The sequence below is a fragment of the Lacerta agilis genome, chromosome 8, assembly GCF_009819535.1.
Source record: "Lacerta agilis isolate rLacAgi1 chromosome 8, rLacAgi1.pri, whole genome shotgun sequence".
Lineage (NCBI taxonomy): Eukaryota > Metazoa > Chordata > Lepidosauria > Squamata > Lacertidae > Lacerta > Lacerta agilis.
Genome location: NC_046319.1, coordinates 60,198,233 through 60,220,376, shown reverse-complemented (window position 1 = coordinate 60,220,376; position 22,144 = coordinate 60,198,233). Strand labels below are relative to the sequence as shown.

The following is a 22,144-nucleotide window of genomic DNA, read 5'->3' as shown; positions in this document are numbered from 1 at the left end:
TAATTACCATGTACGATCTGCAGTAGACTCTGTAAAATGAGCTCGGCATTACAAGCTAGATGATAGCGAAAGGGGGAGAAAATTGTTTAAATGAACGAGTTTCCTCTTGAAATATCTTTTTTTTTCCCCAAGGCACTGTTGAACAAGACTGTTAGTAGTTCTCAAGTGACTAAATACACCGATGGGAAACTAAACACTTTACACAACCACCAATGTTACATTATCGTCTACACCCTTTCTGCAATCCTTATGCCCTCCCTCAAAACTGATGCCCCCTTAAATATGGTTTGGTCCTTAGAGGGGTAAGCTAATTGATTTCTTGCACATGCGCTTCCCCGTCCCTCTGCCCCGCAATCCACTAACATCATCAAAAGCTTTGCTTGAGCACTCAAACCCTTTTGCCTTTTTTTAAAAAAAACAACCCTAAGGAATTTCCATCATTATTCCTTTGAACTCTTAATTTGTAATTTTGGCATTATTATTATTATTATTATTATTATTATTATTAAATGGGAAGAAAGGGTTTCGTATCAAGCGGAGCTCTGTGTTAATTTGTCCTTTCAAGAGGAAACCTTGCAAGAGGTGTTCATTTTGGGGAAAAAGAGAGAGGCAGAATTTGCTATGTGAAAACCAAGAGTCGTGGGTTCTTTTTCCCTTAATGCGTTGGCCAAGAAAGAAACCGTATAAAGTTCTGTGAGGTTTTCTAAAAATTTACAAGAAAAAACTGATGGGCAGTTCTAGCCAAACCTTGATGTTCAGGTTCTTTCCCCCACACTTCCCTCTTTTTTATTTTTTTATTTTAAACAATAAATCAATACAGTCTCACACAATACAAATTTCATCTTGACTGCAAGATATTTTTCTGTGTGACGTCTTCCGTGTGACAAACTGGAAGCTGGCCTTTACTTCTTCAGGGGTTGATAAACTGAGGCATTGGGATCAAGTCCAGAAGGGCTGGTCTCCACAAATTTGGAAGAGTAATGTGGGGAAACAGGACTCAGTGTGCTGGTGGCCGCAGTGTATGTGATGCTGGGCATGACTGCCATGACTTCTGCTATCTTCTGTTTTAGGTCCTTGATCTCCTGATCCTTTTGAATTATTTGCCCTGCAATATTAAAGAGGAAGGAAAATAACTGTCACCAAATGCCAGGTTTTTATACCAGTGGACAAACTGGGGTCTGAATACAATTAACATCGCATGATCAGGCGATGCAAGTTGCTGCAAAATAGCAAACACCTAAAACAACATGCACGGCTTTCTTTCCTTTTTTTTAACAGCTGCGAAGCTAAATTAAAACCTGAATGTTCCACAGTAATCAATAGGTTTAGCTCTGGCAGGTAATTTTCACATTCCCTCTACGGCCATGTGAAAGGGAAGGAAGATCTTTACAAGCATGCCTTTACTAAGACACTGTTCTTGACGCATTTTATTTTAACCCGTTCGCTCAGATTTCCTTAATGCTGGAAACTCTTGCCTTACCTATTTCCAAGTTTTTGGGTAGAAGTTATAACATCTGCTTTCTTTCCTTCAGTATTTATCTTCCTTATTTGGTGATGGAGTGGGGTAGGTGGGGGTGGAATAGGTTTGTACTGGTGGTGAGCATGATTTTGGCAAAGTTGACCTGATGGGACTTTATATTGAATAGGATTTTCCATCCAAAAAGAGAGACAGATACTGTTATTTTGTTAACTTTGTGCGCCCTCTGCTGGCTGAAGTGGAAGTTTACAGCCCAAAGCAAATCACAAGAAGAGCAGGGAAGAAGCAGGAAGGGGCAGAGTTTGGCAAGCATTTTCACAGCAAAGAGGTCGCCCTTTCCAGCAATAGTTTCTGGAGAGACAAAATATTTGCTTTTGTTGTATCCCTGCTGCCAAGGCCAATGCTCTTCATGCTGCCCTGCTGTGATGAAACCATCACAGCACAGTAAGGCAGGAACGGGAGAGCTGGGAGTTCTCCTACCGGCCCCACTTTAAAATGAAGGCAAAGGATGGGCCACTCGATGAACAAAAAAGCCTGGACAAATAAAAAGCAGTGCCAAAGCAGGAGCACGGGGAGGAATGAGAAGCTGTGAATTGAATCACTGCAAACAGTAAAGAAAAGTACTGTATGAAGGTAGTCTGGGGGCACATATATCTGCTGGATTTCCTAAAAACTTGGAGGTGAAAAATTGGTATTTCCTTAGAACTTCCTGGAAGAGAACTCTAATGGCATTTTTATAGAGGCCTATGCAAAAAGGTTATTTCCCCAAGGTTAGAAAAGGAAGCAACAGCTAAGGAGGGAGAAGTACAAATTAAACTATTTAAGCAAATTGCCATTTATTATTTGCTCTTCCCACTTCCCTCAGCATTTTGTTTTCCTGGACAGAGTATACAAAATGAAGAATTCCAGCTGTGCCTGGGCTATTAATTTCCTACCACATTACGTTTCTGCAGCATCTGCACTTGGAGTTGCACTCAGAGATCCAATAAAAATTTAACCATCTGTTTTCTAGCAGTTTGCTTCCACTCTCCAGAGAAACAAAATACTGTTGCTGCTTTCTTTGGTGTGGAGTTTGCTGCATTTGATTAGGATTGTCTGACCAAGTCACTGCTGCTCAGGTGGACCAAAGCAATTACTCTCACGTCTCCACACCAGTCCTCTGCACTCTCTTTAACCTGTTTCCACGGAGACTTTCAGAATTACTGTTGGACGTCCAAGCAGTACCGAACAAATGCTGGTTAAGGTTTGAGCCCTACAGCAGCATGGAGGAGCTACTGAAATGTTGCCTAAAGCAAAATTCAATGTGGCACTTGGGGTCCTCCTCAGGCAAAAAAACATCTGAGGAATCTCAAGGAAAGCCAAAATAATGCCAACAAGGCATAGAAGTTTGTTGGGGGGGGATGTGGTTATTAAGACTGGACAAATTTATTGGTGGAGGGGGGATTTCCCATATATTCCTAGCAGGAACAATTTCCAAAAGGTTGTTCCAGCTGTCAGCGGCCAAAATCCAACGAACAGAACAGGAAGTGTGTATTGGGGCTTTTCTGACTAATCCTTCCCAATGCAGTCCTTCATAGTCCTGTGGCAGACTGGGGCTGTGGAACAGGCTTTGAAGTAGTTGAAGAAAATGCAGCAAGGCATAAAAACCAGCAAGCACATACACAGTCCCCCGTGTATACACAGAAGTGCTTTTCACAGGAACACTGGATTTTTTGGTATCTCACTGGAAAGTAGAGGGCGCTACCTCATTTTCTATCACTTTGCCCAGCAGCATGGAAAATCCCACTTACCTTGAGCTATCTCAAGCTGTCTTTTTGCATCTCCTAATGCAGAGAACAGATCCAACTTGATCCTCGTCTCCGCACTCAAGCTGTTCTCTAAGTGCTGTGTCTTATCCTGCATGGCTGAAAGTGCTGACATTAACACCTCTGTATCCTTTTCGTTCTCTTTGTATTTCCGCAGTTCCTTTAGGGTAATTAAAGCAGGACTGTTACAAACAGAAACTTTATACAGAGATAAAGGGAAAAGAACAAGACTGAGGGTTGTGGCTGGGGAAGGGGGAAAATTGGGGTCAAATCTGCAGTATGCTAGGTTTAGGGCAACTTGGGTTATATCCTTTGACCTCAACTGCAGTATGTAAAATATACGTGCTCATACACCATTAAGGCAATTTAGCTCTGCAGAAGCCGCAGCTTGGAAATCGACATGTTCAGCTGTAGTAATACAGTTTTCTTCACCCACCCTCCCCAAGGGCTCAGAATAGATTACAGTGTATTCTTATGGCTCATTCAACACGAACAATGTACCAATTGCAGAACACAAAGCTGGCTTGATGTGGGGGCTCTTCCAATCTGCTGCTGATTAAGACACACAAATTTCCAGTCTTGAAAACCACATTTAACTAGGAAGTCAACATAAATTTGTGAGATTATGTCAGAGGAAGCTGTATGGATGTCCCACCCCCAGGAAGTCACTCCGAGATATGGACACTCTATGTTCATGCCAGTACAGTCTCTTCCTGACCCCACAACCAATTTTCCTGGGGTGGAATGAGAGTGGTGATGATAGACTTTACCCTAAGTTAGTGGCGGCCAACTTTTAAGTCAACCTGTAGGCGGACTATACGCCAGGCTGGGAAAGAGACTGTCCCAGTTGAAACAGTGCTGTCCCAGTTGAAACAGTGCTGGTGGTCACTTCTAGTTTTCTGAGCTGGGAAGCATGCAATAGCAGCAGAGTAATTGACAGCTGGAGAGGACCATAAGCAGCACTCCACACATAGCTAAGTCCATGGGCCCTCCTGTTCTTACCAAGGTATGGCACAAGTTTCCACCATCAGAAGTTGGCCAGCCATGGTGTAAGGCAGAAGTGGGGAACCTTAGGCATGGGGGCCAAATGTGACATTCCAAGCTTCTCTATCTGGCCTCAGGACTCTCCCAAGGCCACATACCCCATCTGGTCTTGCTCTGCACCCTCCTTGAGCATTGTTGCCTGCCTGGTTGCATTCTATAGCTCTGATAATGTCTCTTGCTTCCCTTGATGCTGGATAGAGGTGTGTGTAGAAACTAGCATACAACACAAAGGTAAACATTTCATTCCTCCCAATTCTCCCTCTGGTCCCTGGAAGGTTGCCCAGAAGGGAATACAGCCCTCAGACTGAAAAAACATGCTGCACTGCTGGCCAAAACCTATTAGGCCCACTTGATATTCAGAGAAATATCAACACATGATACTGCCTTATATAGTACTTCATCTGGTCCAGGATGAATGGCAGTTGCTCTGAAGAGTCTCAGGCAGAGAATCTTTCTTAGCCCTGCTACCTGAATGCACACACTTTGATCAACTGGAATATCACAGCTTGAACCTGGGACCTCCTCCATGAAAAATATATCCTTTTCCGCTGCACTGCAGACTCTCCCCACAATAGGGAGAATGCAAATCAGGACTGGAAAACAGGTGGGGCCCTACAGGCAAAGTGAGTACAAGAATGAAGTGCTAGAGAAAAGCTCAACAAATTCCAACTTCCTGATAAATGGGGGAGAATGTTATATAACATTCCCTCTCTGTAGATTAAAATGTTTGCTTAAGGGGTTTTGACAAGTTACTCAACTTGTCCAGGCTTTATTTTAAGGGTGGGGTACTCGAACTATTTTAGCCTCCAGAGTTACATGTACTTGAGAACGCCAATTAAAAAATAGGTTTTACTTAATATACCTGTCAAAACCACAAAGTCAAACTGTTTTTCACTTTAAAACACAAGTGAGAAGTTTTTGATTATTATGAAAATATTCCTTGTACATTTCACAGCTCCCTGTGTAGCAAAGCAAGGGCTACACTACTTTTCCCTAGCTGGTTTGTTTATGTGGGCCTGCGGAGGAGGAAGAGGAAAACACAGAAACATTTCACTGCAAATTTATGGGGGAAACCATGAACAGGTTCAGAAACAAGTGTAAAACTTGAAACTATGTTTTACAGTTTTTTAAAATGCACATTTCTATTTAAAACTGGCACTGTTCCTAAAAACTTTAATCAAAACTTGCTTTTCTAACAATGGAGCAAGAGTGTTATATAAATGAACATCATAGTTTTATAGTCTGTTTCAGGTTGGGACTACACTTTCTGGAGGGCAAGTGATTAACCCTTTCTCTGTCCACTGATTATCCCCAGCAAATACCATTCCCTCGCCATTTTAATTTCTCCTCTCTTCCAAGAGGGCTCCAAAACTGCAATTAGTTTATTTAAAGTATTATATTTTAACCGCAAGGCACCTAACATTATAAATGTATTATGAGGATAAACAAGATGATTATTCTACTAAAGCAGAATATAAAAATCTATCAATTCCCACTTAATACTGAACAGGGGTGGTCCTGTGCCAATCACTTTCGGAAGGAAAAAAGCAGGGCAATCTGCAAATAGATCAAAGTTTTCAGCATACCTGTAGGAACTTCAAGGTATGCAGAAGTATATGGCAGATGAAACTTGGCCTCCAGAAGCGAGCCAAGTCATGAACACTAGTTGCTGATAACTGTGTGTGCATGTCAGGAGCTTCCTTGACTATTTGTGTTTTCTCAGCTCTAGGCTTGTACATCCCATGGGGCTGGCCACCCATGGCCCACCTTCAAACATAATGTTTAAAAAAAGAAAAAAAAGCCTAAAGTGGTGTTTGGCAAAGCTCAAGTAGGCAAGTTTCCTTCAAGGAAAGAGAGAGGCATGGCAAAGAAAAATTACGGTAGCTTTTAGACTAAGTCAGGCCTATTTAGGATAACAGAAAGAAACACAACCCTATGCACTCTTCTCTCGCAGAAAACGTGGTAGGCATTCTGAAGGGTCATGTTTGGACGGTGAAGGAGGCATGCAATGTCATGGTGCACTCTCATTACCTGCACTTTCATTTCTAGATCTCGTATCTGATCTTCTTTCAGCTTTATGTCAATCGTTAACTTCTTGCACTCTGTCTCCAGGTCTCTGATGCGATTTCGTAAAGTTTCAGTGCATTCCCCTCTGCCAAACAAAACAAGAACCAAGGGAATGGGGAGAGGGAGACTTTCAATGTGTGCCACTTTTTGTGTGTGTGTGTGTGTGTGTTGTTACAATCAGGCAGTCACACTTCCAGGTCTGCTTATCTTTGGCCAAGTGATGGTGTCACGTGCCTTTATACCTTTTGCCGTGATCCCTCCCTGCAACCCGAAACACTATAAGACCATAAGAAAAGCCTGCTGTATCAGGCCAGTGGCATCTTGTTCTCACAGTGTCCAATCAGAAGCCTGAGGGAAACCAGCACACAGGATCCAAGCACTCTGCCCTCCTGTGGTTTCCAACAACTGGTACAGTCAAACCTTAGTTCTCGAACGACTCCATTTTCGGACATTTCGGCTCCCAAACGCTGAAAACCCAGAAGTAAATGCTCCGGTTTTTGAACATTTTTTGGAACCCGAACGTCCAACGTGACTTCCACTTGAGTGCAAGAAGCTCTTGCAACCTGTTGAACATTTCGGAAGTTGAACGGTCTTCCGGAACAGATTATGTTCGACAACCGAGGTTTGACTATATTCAGAAGCACTGCTGCCTCCGACTGTGGTGACAGAGAATAACCATCACGGCTATTAGCCATCAATGGCCCTCTCCTCCATGAATTTGTCAAATCCTCTTTCAAACCCATCCAAGTTGGTGGCCATCACTGTTTAAATATGCACTGTGCAAAGTACTTTTATTTTTATTATCTAACTCTGTTTTTTCATATTGTATAAACCAGGACATTTATTTTTATTATCTGAATCTGTTTTTTTCATATTATGCACCTTAAAAAAATCATATGCATATAATAAATTGTACTTTCTTTTGTTTGTCCTGAATCTTCCAATGTTCAGCTTCATTGGATGCCACCAAATTCTAGCGTTATGAGAGAGGGAGCCTAGTACCTGGTAGCAGCAGCAAAAGCAACAGCCCGCGCAGCAGTTGCTTCTTCCAACTTCTTCCTTTTCTTTTCTTCCATCAACTGCTTTTCTACAAAGGTTCGTGCCTCTTGCTCTGCTTTGAGCTTTTTCTCCAATTGGCCAATGGTCTGCTTATCTTTTTGTTTCATTTGCACAGCATTATGTAGCCTGAAAGAGGGAAGAAAAGGAACATGATCCCCGCTGCTTTCTTAGCCTGAGAAGAAAATAAAGTAGTACTGTTCCAGAAGTGTAACTTCTTTTAAGTGCTCAACTTTCCCTTCTGATAAAATAGAGACTCTAGATTTCAGCAGAAGAGGGTAACACATGGGTGGCATTCAATGCTAGTCCTACTCATTAAAATTCGTGAAATTAAGTCATGACTAATGGGTTTGCTTTGAGTAGGACTAGCACTGGATACAACCTCCAGTCACTACAATCAAAGCAGAACTTCTCATCTTAAGAGGAATTTGTATATAGATGCCTAAATTCCAATGAATTACCAGTTTGGGTAAGAGTTCAGTGGATAATAGGAAGGATTTGGGTAGGGTGACACTTTGTGCATCATTTTTTATCAGATTAGAGTGGAAGGAAATCAGCACTATAGCAGAGCTAAGGTGTGAATAACTTTTCTGTTAAGCCTGACCTTTAGCTGTTTAAATCATGTGCCTCTTTGAACAAGAGATAAATGTCATTCTCCATATGCTCATATAGCATTTTTACAGATCAATAGGAAAGAGTTATTAATTTCTGCAGCACTGTCAGTACTAAAAGAGCAGAATTTAGGTCCTTATCTGGGCATAGTCAAGAACTGTTAAATCTTAAGTCTCTTTCCACTGAAATGATGAATTGAGCTCCAGAGAGATAAACTTTGCCTGGCTTGGGCTTTGAGATTTTAAAAATCTGTATTTGTTTTTTTTAAAAATCAGATTACAAGTACGAAAATCAGCCCACTATATTGTGAAGTGAGAACCAAACTTACTTATTCTGAAGCAGCTCGTTTTCTTGTCGGAGCTGTCCAATTTCAGACCGAATCCCCCGCTCTGTGCTGGTCAGAGAACCAATCTGACTGCGCAGCTCTTGTTCAATCTGCCTGCTTGCCTGCAGGTCAGCCTTTAACTTCTTAATATCTTGTTCCAGCCTAGGATAAAGAGCAGCAGTTCCTTTTTAATTTATGTATTTTCAAAGAGAACAGAGATAGCTTCATTTATCTATTGAATGCTCAAAGTTTGGCCCTGGGCTTCTCCTTTAAGAAAAGGCCATCAAGGGCTTTTAAGCGTTTCCACTTTCTCCACCCAGCCTTTTATCTCATTGGACCCATTACCGTGCAGTCTTTTGGGTCAAGCTATACATGACTGGCAGAACTAAATTGCAAGCTGGTGAGATAAGGGGGGTAATTTGAATTGCAAAAGTGATGTGTAGGTAGGATGATGAGCCTCCTTCCTCACACACCTGACATTTCTGCACCAACCCACCTCCCACTGCCCACAGGTCCTTTAAATCTCTTCTCCAGTTACTTTTATCCCAGCCAGGCTCACTTCTGGTACTGAAGCTTGGCTGGGGGAAAGTTGTTCATGAAATGGAAGGGGATGAAGCAACAGGCTGGGAAGGACGGTACAATTCAGAATCAGAAACTCATATGACCATTTTATGTTCCAAAATCACACATGCACCCGTTTCCTCGAACCACATTTGAAAACACAGATCTGCCATAGTCATATGTAGTTTGGCCTTTACTTGGGATATAAATAGGGATTTGTCAGTTGTACGTGCAAGTACGTTTCCCAGGGTAGAAGGAAACCCTTTCTTTTATTGGCATTAGCTGTGATAAAGAGAACACAACACAGCAAAATTTAGCATTAGAAAGCTTTATCTTCAATTCTGTGTACTTGAATTTTAATAGTACAATTTCATGGTTTACCTAGCAAATATATATAAGAGTTAAGAGGATTTTGGCAAGCTCCTATCGCCCCACACCCACCCCATCTTGCCTCAACATAGAAACTAAAAATAAAAGCAACTGAAAGTTAACAACCATGTCAGACATTCAAGTAAATTGATATTTTACCTTTACTGCCAAGGTGGCTCATTTAGCTAATACTACACCACTTAAAAGTCTTGATTTCTTCTCACTCTGACAAATAGTCTGAATATAATAGCATTTATTTATTTTTAAATCCATAACCCACATGCGTGGCAAGGCCCCGGGCCCCGCAATTCCCCCAGAAATAAGACACACATATGTTGGGTTAATGAGATAAATAAGGACACAACTTTATTAGTTACAGATGTGAGTGGTTTGGCTTAGGCAATTGGGTGAAGCAAGACTATATCCTGACTCCTGCCTGTCTGCAGGAAGTCTCAAAGGGTCAACCACCGATAGGGGGAGCCCTATGATATAATCAATTAAGAGCACCCCCAGGGTCACCGATGGGGTCGGGGCATGGCCCAAGCCCACACCCAAGCTTCGGACAGGAACCACACCCCCGGATCCCTTTAACGGGATACTCTTAACGTGGAGGGGCAGGCCAGAGGCAACAACTGCCCCTCCCATGACAAGGCTTACCCAATGCCTAACCTTGCAAAGTTGTGACAATAGCTACTAGTAGGCGAAAACCAAATGGCTGGTGCCAATTTGCCAAATGGAGAAATTCCTACCCAGCCCCAACAACCAGGCAACCGACATTAGTCACAGCAAGGCCATAGTCAAGCAACACAAGCAAAAATGGTGGGGGCAGGGGGCTGGGAGATCCGACAAAAGGAGACAATGGAGGCTGCCCCAAAGTCACACCGGCAGAGGGCCACGTCCCCCAGCTAACCTGGTTGGTCAGCTGGGAGGCATGACGCAGCTGGGCATCCTACTGACGTGGGAAGCATTCCTCTGCCCACTGCCGGGTAACTGGGAGGTCCCAGAACCCCTCCCGCAATGCAGCCTCCCGGAAAAGGGGAGCTGTCTTCTATTCTGAATCAGGAAATCAAAGTATATGCAAAGTAGCTCCGAGAACAATCTAGGACATGGGTGAGAGAACCTGTGGCCTTCCAGATGCTGTTGGACTGCAACAGTCACCATGGCCAATTGTCAGAGAGGATGGGAGATGTAGTCTAGCAACATTTGGAGGGTCCTAAATACACTACTCCCAAATACGACTGTACACAGAATCTTGTGTGCCAATACACACACAATAACTGAAAATGAAAGGAGATCAGTTCTCCCACTAAATGAGTGTTGCCATCTGCTCGGCTGGCACAAGCATTCCGCTAAGTGATCCATAGGATCCATAGAAACCTTGCCTTCATTGCACACCGCCCTTGCTCTAATGGGGAAGTTAAATGCTGTCAGTCACCTTGTCTGTGGCTAGAAGAATGCAAGGAGAACCGTACTGTTACCACCACACACATCGTGATCAAACAGTTTTACATGGTAAATAGAGAAGTGTATTTTAGATCCAAGATACACCACTGTTTATATTTCTCTCTCTTTTTCACACAGGCTCAGAGAGCTGCACTGCAGGAGAGAAAATGCACAGCCGTTTAGAAGGTTTAGTTTTAATCGTTCCTGACCAGAGACCATCTGCCGTACATCTTATTTAGAAATAAAATGTCAGTTTGCACAGAATCCTTTAGCCTGGCGCTAAAACATTTTAACACAATGTGTAGTATCTAAATATGAATGAGGATAGGCATTTAAAGCCAATTAGTTGGCTTAGTTAACAAGAGTGTAACAGTGTTTTAATCAAATACTTAACTATCATGCCCCATTACTATACGAACAACAACGTGACTCATTTTTTCTGTCCACACATCCTAGAAAGTCAGGTAGCAGTCACATAAAGATGTACATTCCAGAAAATGTACATGTTTACATAATGCAAATATTGCAACCTTGCTGAATGCTATATTCACATTGACACCCTAGGCATCAGGATGTGGATTATTCAGGACAGTGTTCATGATCTGGGTATAATGCAAATGTATGTATTTGAATCATGGACCTTGTCTATTCCTGTTGTACAAAGCCTCACAACCTGTCTTTCAGGTCAAATGTTTAGTTAGTGACCAATTATAATAAAGTGCATTTGGGGTAAGAAAGGGGTAGACTTTTAGGCTACATATTTCAAGGATGAAATGGTGATGTACCTCTTTTAAACTTAACACAAAAAGGGACAGAGACAAGGTGAAGAGGACATTTAAGGGTGGCAGAACTTCTTGCTGGACGGTTTCTCACACTGAACTGTGCCTCATGTTATTAAGAGAGGGCATCAGTCCTGGAAATGGGTGGCTTCTTATTCTTCTATCTTAGGTACAGGTTGAGTAAATAAATCCTGCAAAAGTTCTTGCGGTCAGACAGTGGCTGCGGAGGCTGCTTACTGAAAACCCTTTAGCCAAGGGTACACAAAATGTACTTACCAGGTTGCCAAATGTCACCATAGCTTTTATCCCAGCAAATGTTGCTTCTGCTTCACTTCAAAGCCTAGCACAACAGCATATGTGAAAACTCACCCCTTCCTGTGTTAGGCAGGGGGCAGCAGTGGTGGAGGCCACCAATTTTGGCTGATTTGCCAATGGCAGACAAAATCTGTGGAACTTGGACCTCAGCTCAAGTTGATGTATTTTGAGTAGGATCCGACTTAGTTTTGGTAACCTTCTGGGTGGCAAAATTCCCACCCAGAAGGTTACTAAAGCCCAGTACTGCACTGGGATCTATGATTGGTTCATTAGCAGCACTGCTGCCCCTCTAACCCTATACTGCATAATTAACTTACAGAATTCACTGCCACAGGATGCAGTGGTGGTCCCAAGGTTAGATGCATTTTATAAAGGGTTAGAGAAATTCATCAAGAATCTATCATTTGCTGCTCAGTATGACAGGTAAACGAAACTCCATGTTCAGATACAGTATACCTCAATGCCAGAAGCTGGGAGAAGGCCAACACTATTTTCCCCTGGGGATACTTAAGGGTACATAGTACTGGCACCTATTTTTTTTCAAGAAGAAAATCACTGGTTTAAATTGTGGCACTTACTATAACAACTTCATGGTGAATACCAGCACCCTTTCCCCCCAGAAGAAAAGCACTGGAGAAGGCTACTGCCTTCATGTTCTGTTTGCAGGTTTCCTTGAAATATTTGGTTGGCCGCCAGTGTAATCAGAGTACTGGACTGAATGAACCAAAGTCTGAACCAACTGTGCACCCAAAACCAATCTGCAGTTCCCCATCACAGAATCCCACTATCCTTGTGCCACAGCTAGCCCTCTAGTTGTGGCAAATCAGCATCTCCTCCCATCCATGAGCACCTGTCATCCCTTTTTTACACCGACCAAAGGCTGCCATCACTACCACCATGCCTTCCATCCCCTTCCTCCTCAGTGCCAAATTCTCTTTATATTGCTAAATTAAATGGAACAGGGGAGGAGCTGGTGCTGAGTCCGGAAGGCAGTAGTAGCCAATGATGGGCCAGCCCCTAGACCTACTTATGGCATAGTGCTCCAAAGATGAATCAAGTAAGTGTGTGGCTTCTAGGTTTTAGTACAGGCATAGGCAAACTCGGCCCTCCAGATGTTTTGGGACTACAACTCCCATTATCCCTAGCTAACAGGACCAGTGGTCAGGGATGATGGGAGTTGTAGTCCCAAAACATCTGGAGGGCCGAGTTTGCCTATGCCTGTTTTAGTACTTGATCATGCTTTGGCAGGTTCTTGCCTTGAAGGTTCAACAGGTAGAGCTATCAGCACCACACTCTAACCAACTGATAGGAGTCTCTTCACTTTTTGGAAGAGAGGGAAAACTTAGCTTTTTTTACCATGGCTTCAGCAATTAGATTAAGCAAGCTATTTTTGGTTCTGTTTTGTTTATTCTGGTGTTGTATTTTAATTGTCCTCCTGCTGCTATGATTTGACTGGCTTTTTGCCTGTTGGTCTCTGGATTTTTTTTTAGATTTGAATAGACTTGAATAGTTTTAACTGCGAATTGCTTTGATCTGTTATTGTATAGCAGAAAAGTGGTCTATAAATACAGCAGAAAAAATAAATATGCTCTTCCCCAGTTCAAAAGTGATAATATTATCAGCTTGACATGGTTTGCATATGGGTAGTTTATTTTTATCTAACTCTGCATGGAGTTTAGGATGGGGCACGTGGTTCTCCTTTCCTCCACCATTTTAACTTTACAACAAGCCTGTGGTTGGGTGGCAATTCAAATTCAGCTATAGTCCCACAATCTAATCTCAACATCATAGCACTGACTCTCACTGGCTCTTAGCTAAAGCAGCCTAGGAAAGAGTGTATTGGGATGTACTGGAGAAAGTATCAAACCAGATTCCAAAGGGGAACTAGCCCAAAAAGTCTGTCTCTGGGACCTACTCCATGAAGTTACTTCATCACTCTTCAAATTCCTAATTTCTATAGATTTTCAACTGTTTATCCCAGGGGTTTAGGCAGGCAACAGCATTTTTTTCTTAATGACAAGCCTCTGTTTTCAAAGCTTCCTGGCCTGAACCAATGGAAATAGAAGCTCAATTCTTTTTCACATATTTATTTTCTTGTCCCCGTTATGAAAATTTCTCTCTCTTCCACACCCCCTACCTATTTTGGGCAGTTTAAAAAGTTCTCTTTCACCCCCGTATGTCCTCAGAGATGAAACATAAGGATATATAAGAAAGAAAAACTGTTTCTCCAATATGATTTATCCTTTATACCCACTTTGGAAAGCATCAGAAGGATTAAAGTAAAACGAACACATGCTAATATCCTTTTGTTATGCGAGAACACAAAAGCTAGAACTGATTCTTACACAGTTTGCTTACTTTCCTAATACTTCAATCTCATTATGGGAAAACCCCCCAAAATAAATTAGATTACATTGTTAAAACAGCATTAATTCAAATCACAGCAGATTCTACCTGCTCATTGTGCCAAGGTAATGAGACTACTAGCAACTCAATAACCCACGCCTACAACATGCCTGTGATCTGTTAATCTGCTTGTGATAAATCCTGACTCCTAATCTGGAAATCATGCCTTAGAGCAGGGGTCAGCAAACTTTTTCAGCAGGGGGCCAGTCCACTGTCCCTCAGACCTTGTGGGGGGCCGGACTATATTTTGAAAAAAAATGTGAACAAATTCCTGTGCCCCACAAATAACCTAGAGATGCATTTAAATAAAAGGACACATTCTACTCATGTAAAAACACCAGGCAGACCCCACAAATAACCCAGAGATGCATTTTAAATAAAAGGACACATTCTACTCATGTAAAAACATGCTGATTCCCGGACCGTCCGCAGGCCGCATTTAGAAGGTGATTGGGCCGCATCCGGCCCCCGGGCCTTAGTTTGGGGACCCCTGCCTTAGAGTTATAAATAATATTTCAAGTTTCTAGGCATAACTACTCATATATTTTTAGATTTTGGCATCCATCTGTCTTGAGAGACAATGGAAGAGTGCGCCTTCAGGGTCCTTGAACTAGGACTTGCCAGTTCATATGCTAGTTCAATAACCTGAGCTCAACTGAAGGCCCACTAATGATCTACAAGACAAGCAGCTACGAAGTTTTCAAGTTTACATACAGACGTCCTTCCTCACTAGGTTTCCTCCCTTTTTAAATGGCTAACTGGAACCTTGCAGGAGAAAAGCTAGTTTGGGGCTGGAAGAAGGTTTAAATGTTTGTGTATAATTCATGCATGGATTTGTCCCCATTTGATTTCCTCCTCCTGAAAATACAAATTAGTAAGAATTGTTCAAAGGGAAAAAACTGTTTTTAAAAACCATTTTAAGCATTGTTAAAGGAACAACAATCAGTTTATAATTGCTTCCTAAGACTATACTGTAGTCAGTTGAGAAGTTTCCTGATCTTGCTATATTCACTTCTGCTATGTGTACAAGTGTCTAAAAATAAACACACAACACGTTACTAGATAAAAGTACATTACATGGGCCCTTCTGCCATTGGTCCATTATCTGCTAGTAAGTACATAAAGGGAAACGTTTTGGTCAATGAATGGAGAACAAATAAATGTGAAAGATACTGTAAATCCTCAAGACTAGTTTTCACACTGCCTAAATTAATCTAGAAAACGAAAGCTGCATTACTATGCACATGGAAGTAAGCCCCGCTGAACTTAGCTGGGCTTACCTCTGAATGTACATGGGTCAGGGTGCACATTTCCACCATGTGAGTGAGTGCCCACATAATTTGCACAGGAATTCTGAACTGAAACTTTTAAAATGCATAATTCAAACATTTTTGTTGGGCTTGGTAGCCTCCCATTTTTTGCAGTTGTGACTGATCACTCCTTCGAAGGCTGTGACACACACAGATGATTTGAGAGAGAGGGAGGACTGATTTTTCACTTTACACCATGACTGGACACAACCAGGAGTAAGATGCTCTCCTACTCCCAAAGTATCTCCAAAGTATTGTGTGAAGTAAGATACTTCCCCCACACTTCTCCAGAAAAATTGAGAGAGACACTGAGCCTTATCTTTTCCAACCAGCAAGGACTCTCCCATATCTACATTTTCAGAATGCTTTATTAAGTTAGGGGAGGGAAGCCCACTGCATTTGGAGACCCCCTGGTGAAATGAATGCCATGAAGGATCAAGAGATCTGGAGCATCTAGAAATGCACTGTTGTCAGTTGGTAGCCCCCATTTTTGCCAAAGGACATTCAGTGACTGCTTGTGGAGATTTTAACATACCACTCACTGGCTCCTGTAACAGATTTAAGCCTTAAGGCAGAAGGCAGCTTCAGGCAACATGTAATCCATATCCTGACATTATTCTGTCATACATTTCCCTGATCCACACCAGGGCAGAGAATTACGTAATATGAACTTGCCTAGTCACCAAATTCTTAATCAGAAACCCTTATGCAGATATCAGAGATAAAATGTGCACCAACCAGAGACTGGCTTCTTTGGTGGCAGAGCCCTGTTTATGGAACACTCTAATCAGAGAGGCTTGTTTGACTCTTCCTTTTAGGAATCACAGTAAGATACATTTAGCCAAGAATTAACATCCAGTAAATGCTTGGGTGAACAGCACTGTTTTTAACTGTCAGCAAAAACACTTCACAGAAGACGTTTACCATGGTAGAATAGAGCAGTACTATTACTTCCCTTGAAAAGGACACCATACAGTGGTACCTCTGGTTGCGAATGGGATCCATTCCGGAGCCCTGTTCGCAACATGAACAGAGCACAACCTGAAGTGCCACCTCTGCGCATGTGTGCGGCGCTATTCGGTGCTTCTGCGCATGCACAAAGCGCCGAACATGGAAGCAACCCATTCCGGTACTTCTGCGTTTGGCCCATTCGTAACCAGTGCCGAACGCAACCCGCAGCGAATGTAACCAGAGGTATGATTGTACTTTATGATTGTACTTCTGTTGATGCTCCCCCTACTGGTTGTTAACCCTTGTGTGACTCCTGGCAGAGCGGGCAGGAGTCAAGTATAGTCTGTCCGATCCAATGCCTAAGCCAATACCACTCACATTCTATAACCAATAAAGTTGTGGCCTTTTTTAGCCCATTAACCTAAATACTTGTGTCCATGTGTATTATTTTATCTCCAAGTGGGGGCAGGGCCTCGACTCACAATTAGCTTTTTTGCTGCTGCTGCTGCTGCTGCTGCTGCATCACACTGTTGACTCATGTGAAGCTTGTGGTCTATTAAGACCCCTAGATCCAAATCACATTGGCCAGTTCGAACAGCCCACTAGTTAGTACAGATGGCACAGCAGAGGCTAAGAGGGAGCGGAAGGATTAAGAACACTCATATGTACAGGCCTATTGGTGTATGAACATTTGATGCTACTGTACAATACAGCAGAACTTTAGTCCACCTAGCCCAGCACTCTCTACCCTGGGCTTAATTGGAGAAAACACAGGTCCCAATTTTGCCTGTAAGGCCATTTCCCTCAAACCATGCCAACCTGACCCTCATCTGACATAATATGTAACATAAGGTGTGGGGAAGGTATGGCCGTAGCTACAAAAAAGTGTGTATTTGACCCTGTGCTTGATATTGGAGCTACCTTGCAAAAAATATTTATCTGGCCTTAGCAAAGTGCACCAAATTATAAAGCCCTGGGTTTGCTTTTTTAAAATGTTTGGGGGAGAAAGAACTGTTGTGTGACAACAAAAGCTTACAAATGTCCATTCTTTTGCCAACATTATTTGACTAGGTAGGCCAACAGAATTGATGGTACAGCTCACTCATTTGGTTTGTTGACAGTGGTATTATGATTCTTTCATTCACCCACCATAAAACAAGCACATTTATTATCCTGTCAAACACGAAAGCAGAGCTACACATGCAAATCAGAACAAAAACCCCTCTGGCTGTTTCTATTATGCCAAGGCAGCTTTGGGAAGGGGCACTGGTTGTGGAGAAGCAACTGGAAGAAGAAAAGAGGTGCTTATCCTGTTCCCTAACAGCTTTATCCTCTGTGGGCCTCCATATAATGTTTGCATTATATCTTTGCAAATATGCAGCTGATGGGAGAAAACAGCTAAGGGAACTGCAGTGGAAGAAGAGCTGAACACCCGTCTCCACAGCCATTTATTCCAAAATACCCACTTCTGAAGTTTTTCTCTAGAAGCAGTAGGTATTAGGGTACTGGTACACACAACTGAATGTAACGTGTAGTTACAGTATTAGACCATATATAGATTCAGGTGGAAGGAGCACTGCATACCGTATATAAACCACATTTATGTAAGTAATGAAGGGATTGAACTCTCGACTCAAATCACATGCAAAATGTAATTTTTCCTTTTGCAGAATCACAATATTGCAGATTGTAATGAAAATAGGAAACTGCAAAAGAGAACATTAGGAGTGTTTTTCAGAGCCTTTCAAGTCCCTATGGAGCCACAAATTTTATTGTAGACACAAGAACCTGGGTATTAAAAGGAGACAACTGCATATAAGAAACATGACAAATCAGATTAACAGCAGAGAAATCTGACATAAAAACAATCAACTAGAGAAGTAAACTCCTAAGTCAATAAACTACAATACAACTCTAAGGAACAACTTCCTTGTTAAATCGTTTTGATAAAAGGATATTGTAAATCTTACCTTCAATTGTACATTATTGCATAACTCAAATACCCTATATTTTAAGCTAATAGCAGATATTACTTGCTTCATTAGTTGTAACGATAAAAGTCCACTGTGGGAGCCATTACAAAACACAACCAATTTCAACGTTTTAGCTCATTACTCAAGAGATAAGTAACCTGGATTGCACAGTTCCTGAGGTGTGCATCTCTTATAAATATAACATGAAAACATCCAGCAAAGTTTGACTTATGAAAACAACCAGCAGTATAAGAATCATCTACCAGAAATAGATTTCTTCCTTTGAAACCAATATTGGCCTATAGGGCACAAAATGCTTGTAACTGAACTTTATTTCATAATATGGATATTAAATATTCTACTGGATGAAGAAAATAGGAAGAACAAAACCATTTTCAATGCAGTTTTAAAGTACAGATATTGCTATCATTCTCTATTCTAAAGATACCTTATAAAAGGTATATGATGTGTACAGCACCACTAATGCATTTTGGCCTTTAAAAAATAAATGAAAAGATGATAGTTCTTTGACCCAAAAAGCTTGAAGTGCAACAGTGGGAGAGATGAAAGTGTTATGGAATGGTGTTCCAAGCAAAGGAGAATGGACAGAATTATTTAAGACATGGATGAGGAACTTCAGGCCCAAAGGCCAAATGAGGTCCTCTGGAATCTCCCCAGGCCCTGCTTTGACCCACTACTGTTTTTGCCTAGTTGGAATATGTCATTCAACTCTGACAATGACTTTCTCTTCCTTGGAACAGAGAGGAGTATGAGAGTCTCAGTACAGAAACTAGCCTACTATAGAAAAGTAATTTGTTGCTCCAGCCACTCTTGGCTCTGGTCCTCTCACAAGGGGCATGTAGTACAAAGAAAGCTGCACAGAAGGGAATGTGGGCTTTGGATGAAAAAGCTTCCTTACCCCTGATTTAAGAGATCTAGAGACCCTTAGGTGGTTGTGGGTGGAACCCTGTTTTGTTGACTAACTGGGTAAAGGGCAGGGGTCAGCAAACTTTTCCAGCAGGGGGCCAGTCCACTGTCCCTCAGACCTTAATAATAATAATAATAATAATTTTATTTATACCCCGCCCTTCCCAGCCAGAAAACCGGGCTCAGGGCGGCTAACATCAATTAAAATCACAGCAAGAAACATAAAAACGATCAATTTAAAATAACAGATTAAAATACAAATTTAAAAATTCAATTAAAACTGCAGGTCTCAATTTCAAAAATAACCCACCAATAAAAGATGAAGCATAAATATTAAACAGAAACCAACCCAAAGGCCAGGTGGAACAGCTCCGTCTTGCAGGCCCTGCGGAAAGATGCCAAATCCCGCAGGGCCCTGGTCTCTTGTGATAGGCTGTTCCACCAAGTCGGGGCCAATATTGAGAAGGCCCTGGCCCTAGTTGAGGCCAACCTAACGTCTTTGTTGCTCGGGACCTCCAAAAGATTATTATTTGAGGACCTTAAGGTCCTACATGGGACATACCAGGAGAGGCGGTCCCTTAAATACGAGGGTCCTAAACTGCATAGGGCTTTAAAGGTCAAAACCAGCACCTTAAACCTGATCCTGTACTCCACCGGGAGCCAGTGCAGCTGGTAAAGCACTGGATGAATGTGGTCCCGCGGCAAAGACCCGGTAAGGAGCCTCGCCGCGGCATTCTGCACCCGCTGGAGTTTCTGGGTCAGTTTTAGGGGTAGCCCCTTGTGGGGGGCGGGCAGACTATATTTTGAAAAAAAAAGATGAACGAATTCCTATGCCCCACAAATAACCCAGAGATGCATTTTAAATAAAAGGACACATTCTACTCATGTAAAAACACGCTGATTCCCAGACCGTCCGCAGGCCACATTTAGAAGGCAATTGGGCCGCATCCAGCCCCCAGGCCTTAGTTTAGGGACCCCTGGTAAATGGCAAGAATATATTGGCTTTTACACATACGTCCCACTATCTGAACACAATGAGTTCCTAAGAAATCGTTCGTTAGTTGAGAATTTGTATAACGAGCTGATGATTTCCATTATTTCCTATGGGAACATTTCTAATCCATGATTTGTCCAATCTCCCTCCTTCCCTGGTTTCTGCCCTAAACTGCTGCAGCCAACCAGCAAAAGAGAAAAGTAAGGAAGTTGGCAAACTCTGGCTGAATCAGCATTTATGTAGTGAGGTTTGGGTATAATTATTTTACTTTCAGACAGCTGAAATTTTGAATGACAAACATTAGCATAGTGTGATCTGTAACTTTCTTTTAAGAGAGAGATACATATTGCTGAAATAGTAACTAATTTAGGGGAAATTGCTGAAGGTAGTTTACATCTGTTTCCTACTCTGCAACCAAGGTCCTCGGAGAGGCACCTTGGGGTCAATTTATACAGGACACGGCCCATGAGTAAAGCCATTATTCCTATAAGTATTCCACACACATATGGTGTGCTGCTGGAGTGTTCAATGCATGCTACATGCACATGGGCCAGTGCCTGCGGCAAGTACAATTAAATGTGTCTGGGGGTGTGTGACTCTACCCACTGGCCACCAACCAGATGGTACCCCTGTCAGATACAAGCCAGGTCTTAGTCTAACAATACTTTTAAATGAGTTAGGCCAACAGGAAGCAAATTGTCCATAGCCATTCAGCAAGTATTACAATGGAAATTTGAACTTTCACTTTTCCATGTCCAAATCCAATTCTAAGTTACAGTGCATTAAGCAAGCAACCAACCAACTAACTAACCAACCAACCAACAGCAACTTTCTTCTTTCTGCTTTTCTAATCTATACTGTACTTGAGTTTCTAATCAAATTGAGGGGGATGGGAAAAACTCAAAAGAAAATATCCAGGGATTTTAGGATTGCATAAAGATTGAGGGCACAAGGAGAAGGGGATGACAGAGGACAAGATGGTTGGACAGTGTCCTCGAAGCTGACCAACATGAGTCTGACCAAACTGCGGGAGGCAGTGGAAGACAGGAGTGCCTGGCGTGCTCTGGTCCATGGGGTCACAAAGAGTTGGACACAACTAAACAACAACAACAACGTCACTGAAATAAATGGTTGTATATTAACTCTTTTCCCTGTCTGCTAATTCTCATTGCAAATGGGTAATAATTTCCCCTCCCTTAGTCTATGAAACCAGAATCAAGCCTGACTGAGGGAAAGATTGCTAGTGAAGGATATCTGCCAGGAAGAACTGATTGGTGTTGAAGGGAATTTAGCACAACCCTTCTGTCAATTTCCCCCTAAAATTCCCTACCACCACCCCAATCATATGGGTGCCATGAATGTGGATTTGGGAATGTGAATGTGCCAGGTATTTTGTACCTGAAGGTTATAAGCACAAAATTGTGCTTATGACTGAAGGGGATAATATATCCTTGAAATTACCTTTACCTATAGCTGAAAGATGGAAAGAAAGGGATGGGACAGAGAACAGGACCTCCAAGGACATTCTCAAAAGATATTCTGCTGGTAACTGACTGTACTCAGCTAATTAATCAGGGTTTTATTGATCACTTTATAGGTGCGTGAACTGGTTTGAGAGCCCGGTATGTACTATTAAGGGAGATACAAATAAAGAAAAACAGTAACATATGCACAACCAATTACCAGCATAGGTAATTGACTTTATTCATCAAGGCACTATCAATCATTAA

At 42.1% G+C, this 22,144-nt stretch overlaps 1 protein-coding gene across 1 annotated transcript in view; it reads right to left on the bottom strand.

The window, feature by feature from the left end:
• Nucleotides 1–505: 505 nt before the first annotated feature.
• Nucleotides 506–22,144, bottom strand: part of MACO1 (macoilin 1) — a 59,996-nt gene continuing 38,357 nt past the window's right edge. The window contains exons 7-11 of the mRNA XM_033157792.1: nt 8,390–8,548; nt 7,396–7,578; nt 6,358–6,478; nt 3,268–3,442; nt 506–1,105 (exon numbers count right to left, since the gene is read on the bottom strand). Coding sequence (XP_033013683.1) covers nt 903–1,105; nt 3,268–3,442; nt 6,358–6,478; nt 7,396–7,578; nt 8,390–8,548 — 841 coding nt within the window. The 3' untranslated portion in view covers nt 506–902. The remainder of the gene's footprint in view (nt 1,106–3,267; nt 3,443–6,357; nt 6,479–7,395; nt 7,579–8,389; nt 8,549–22,144) is intronic.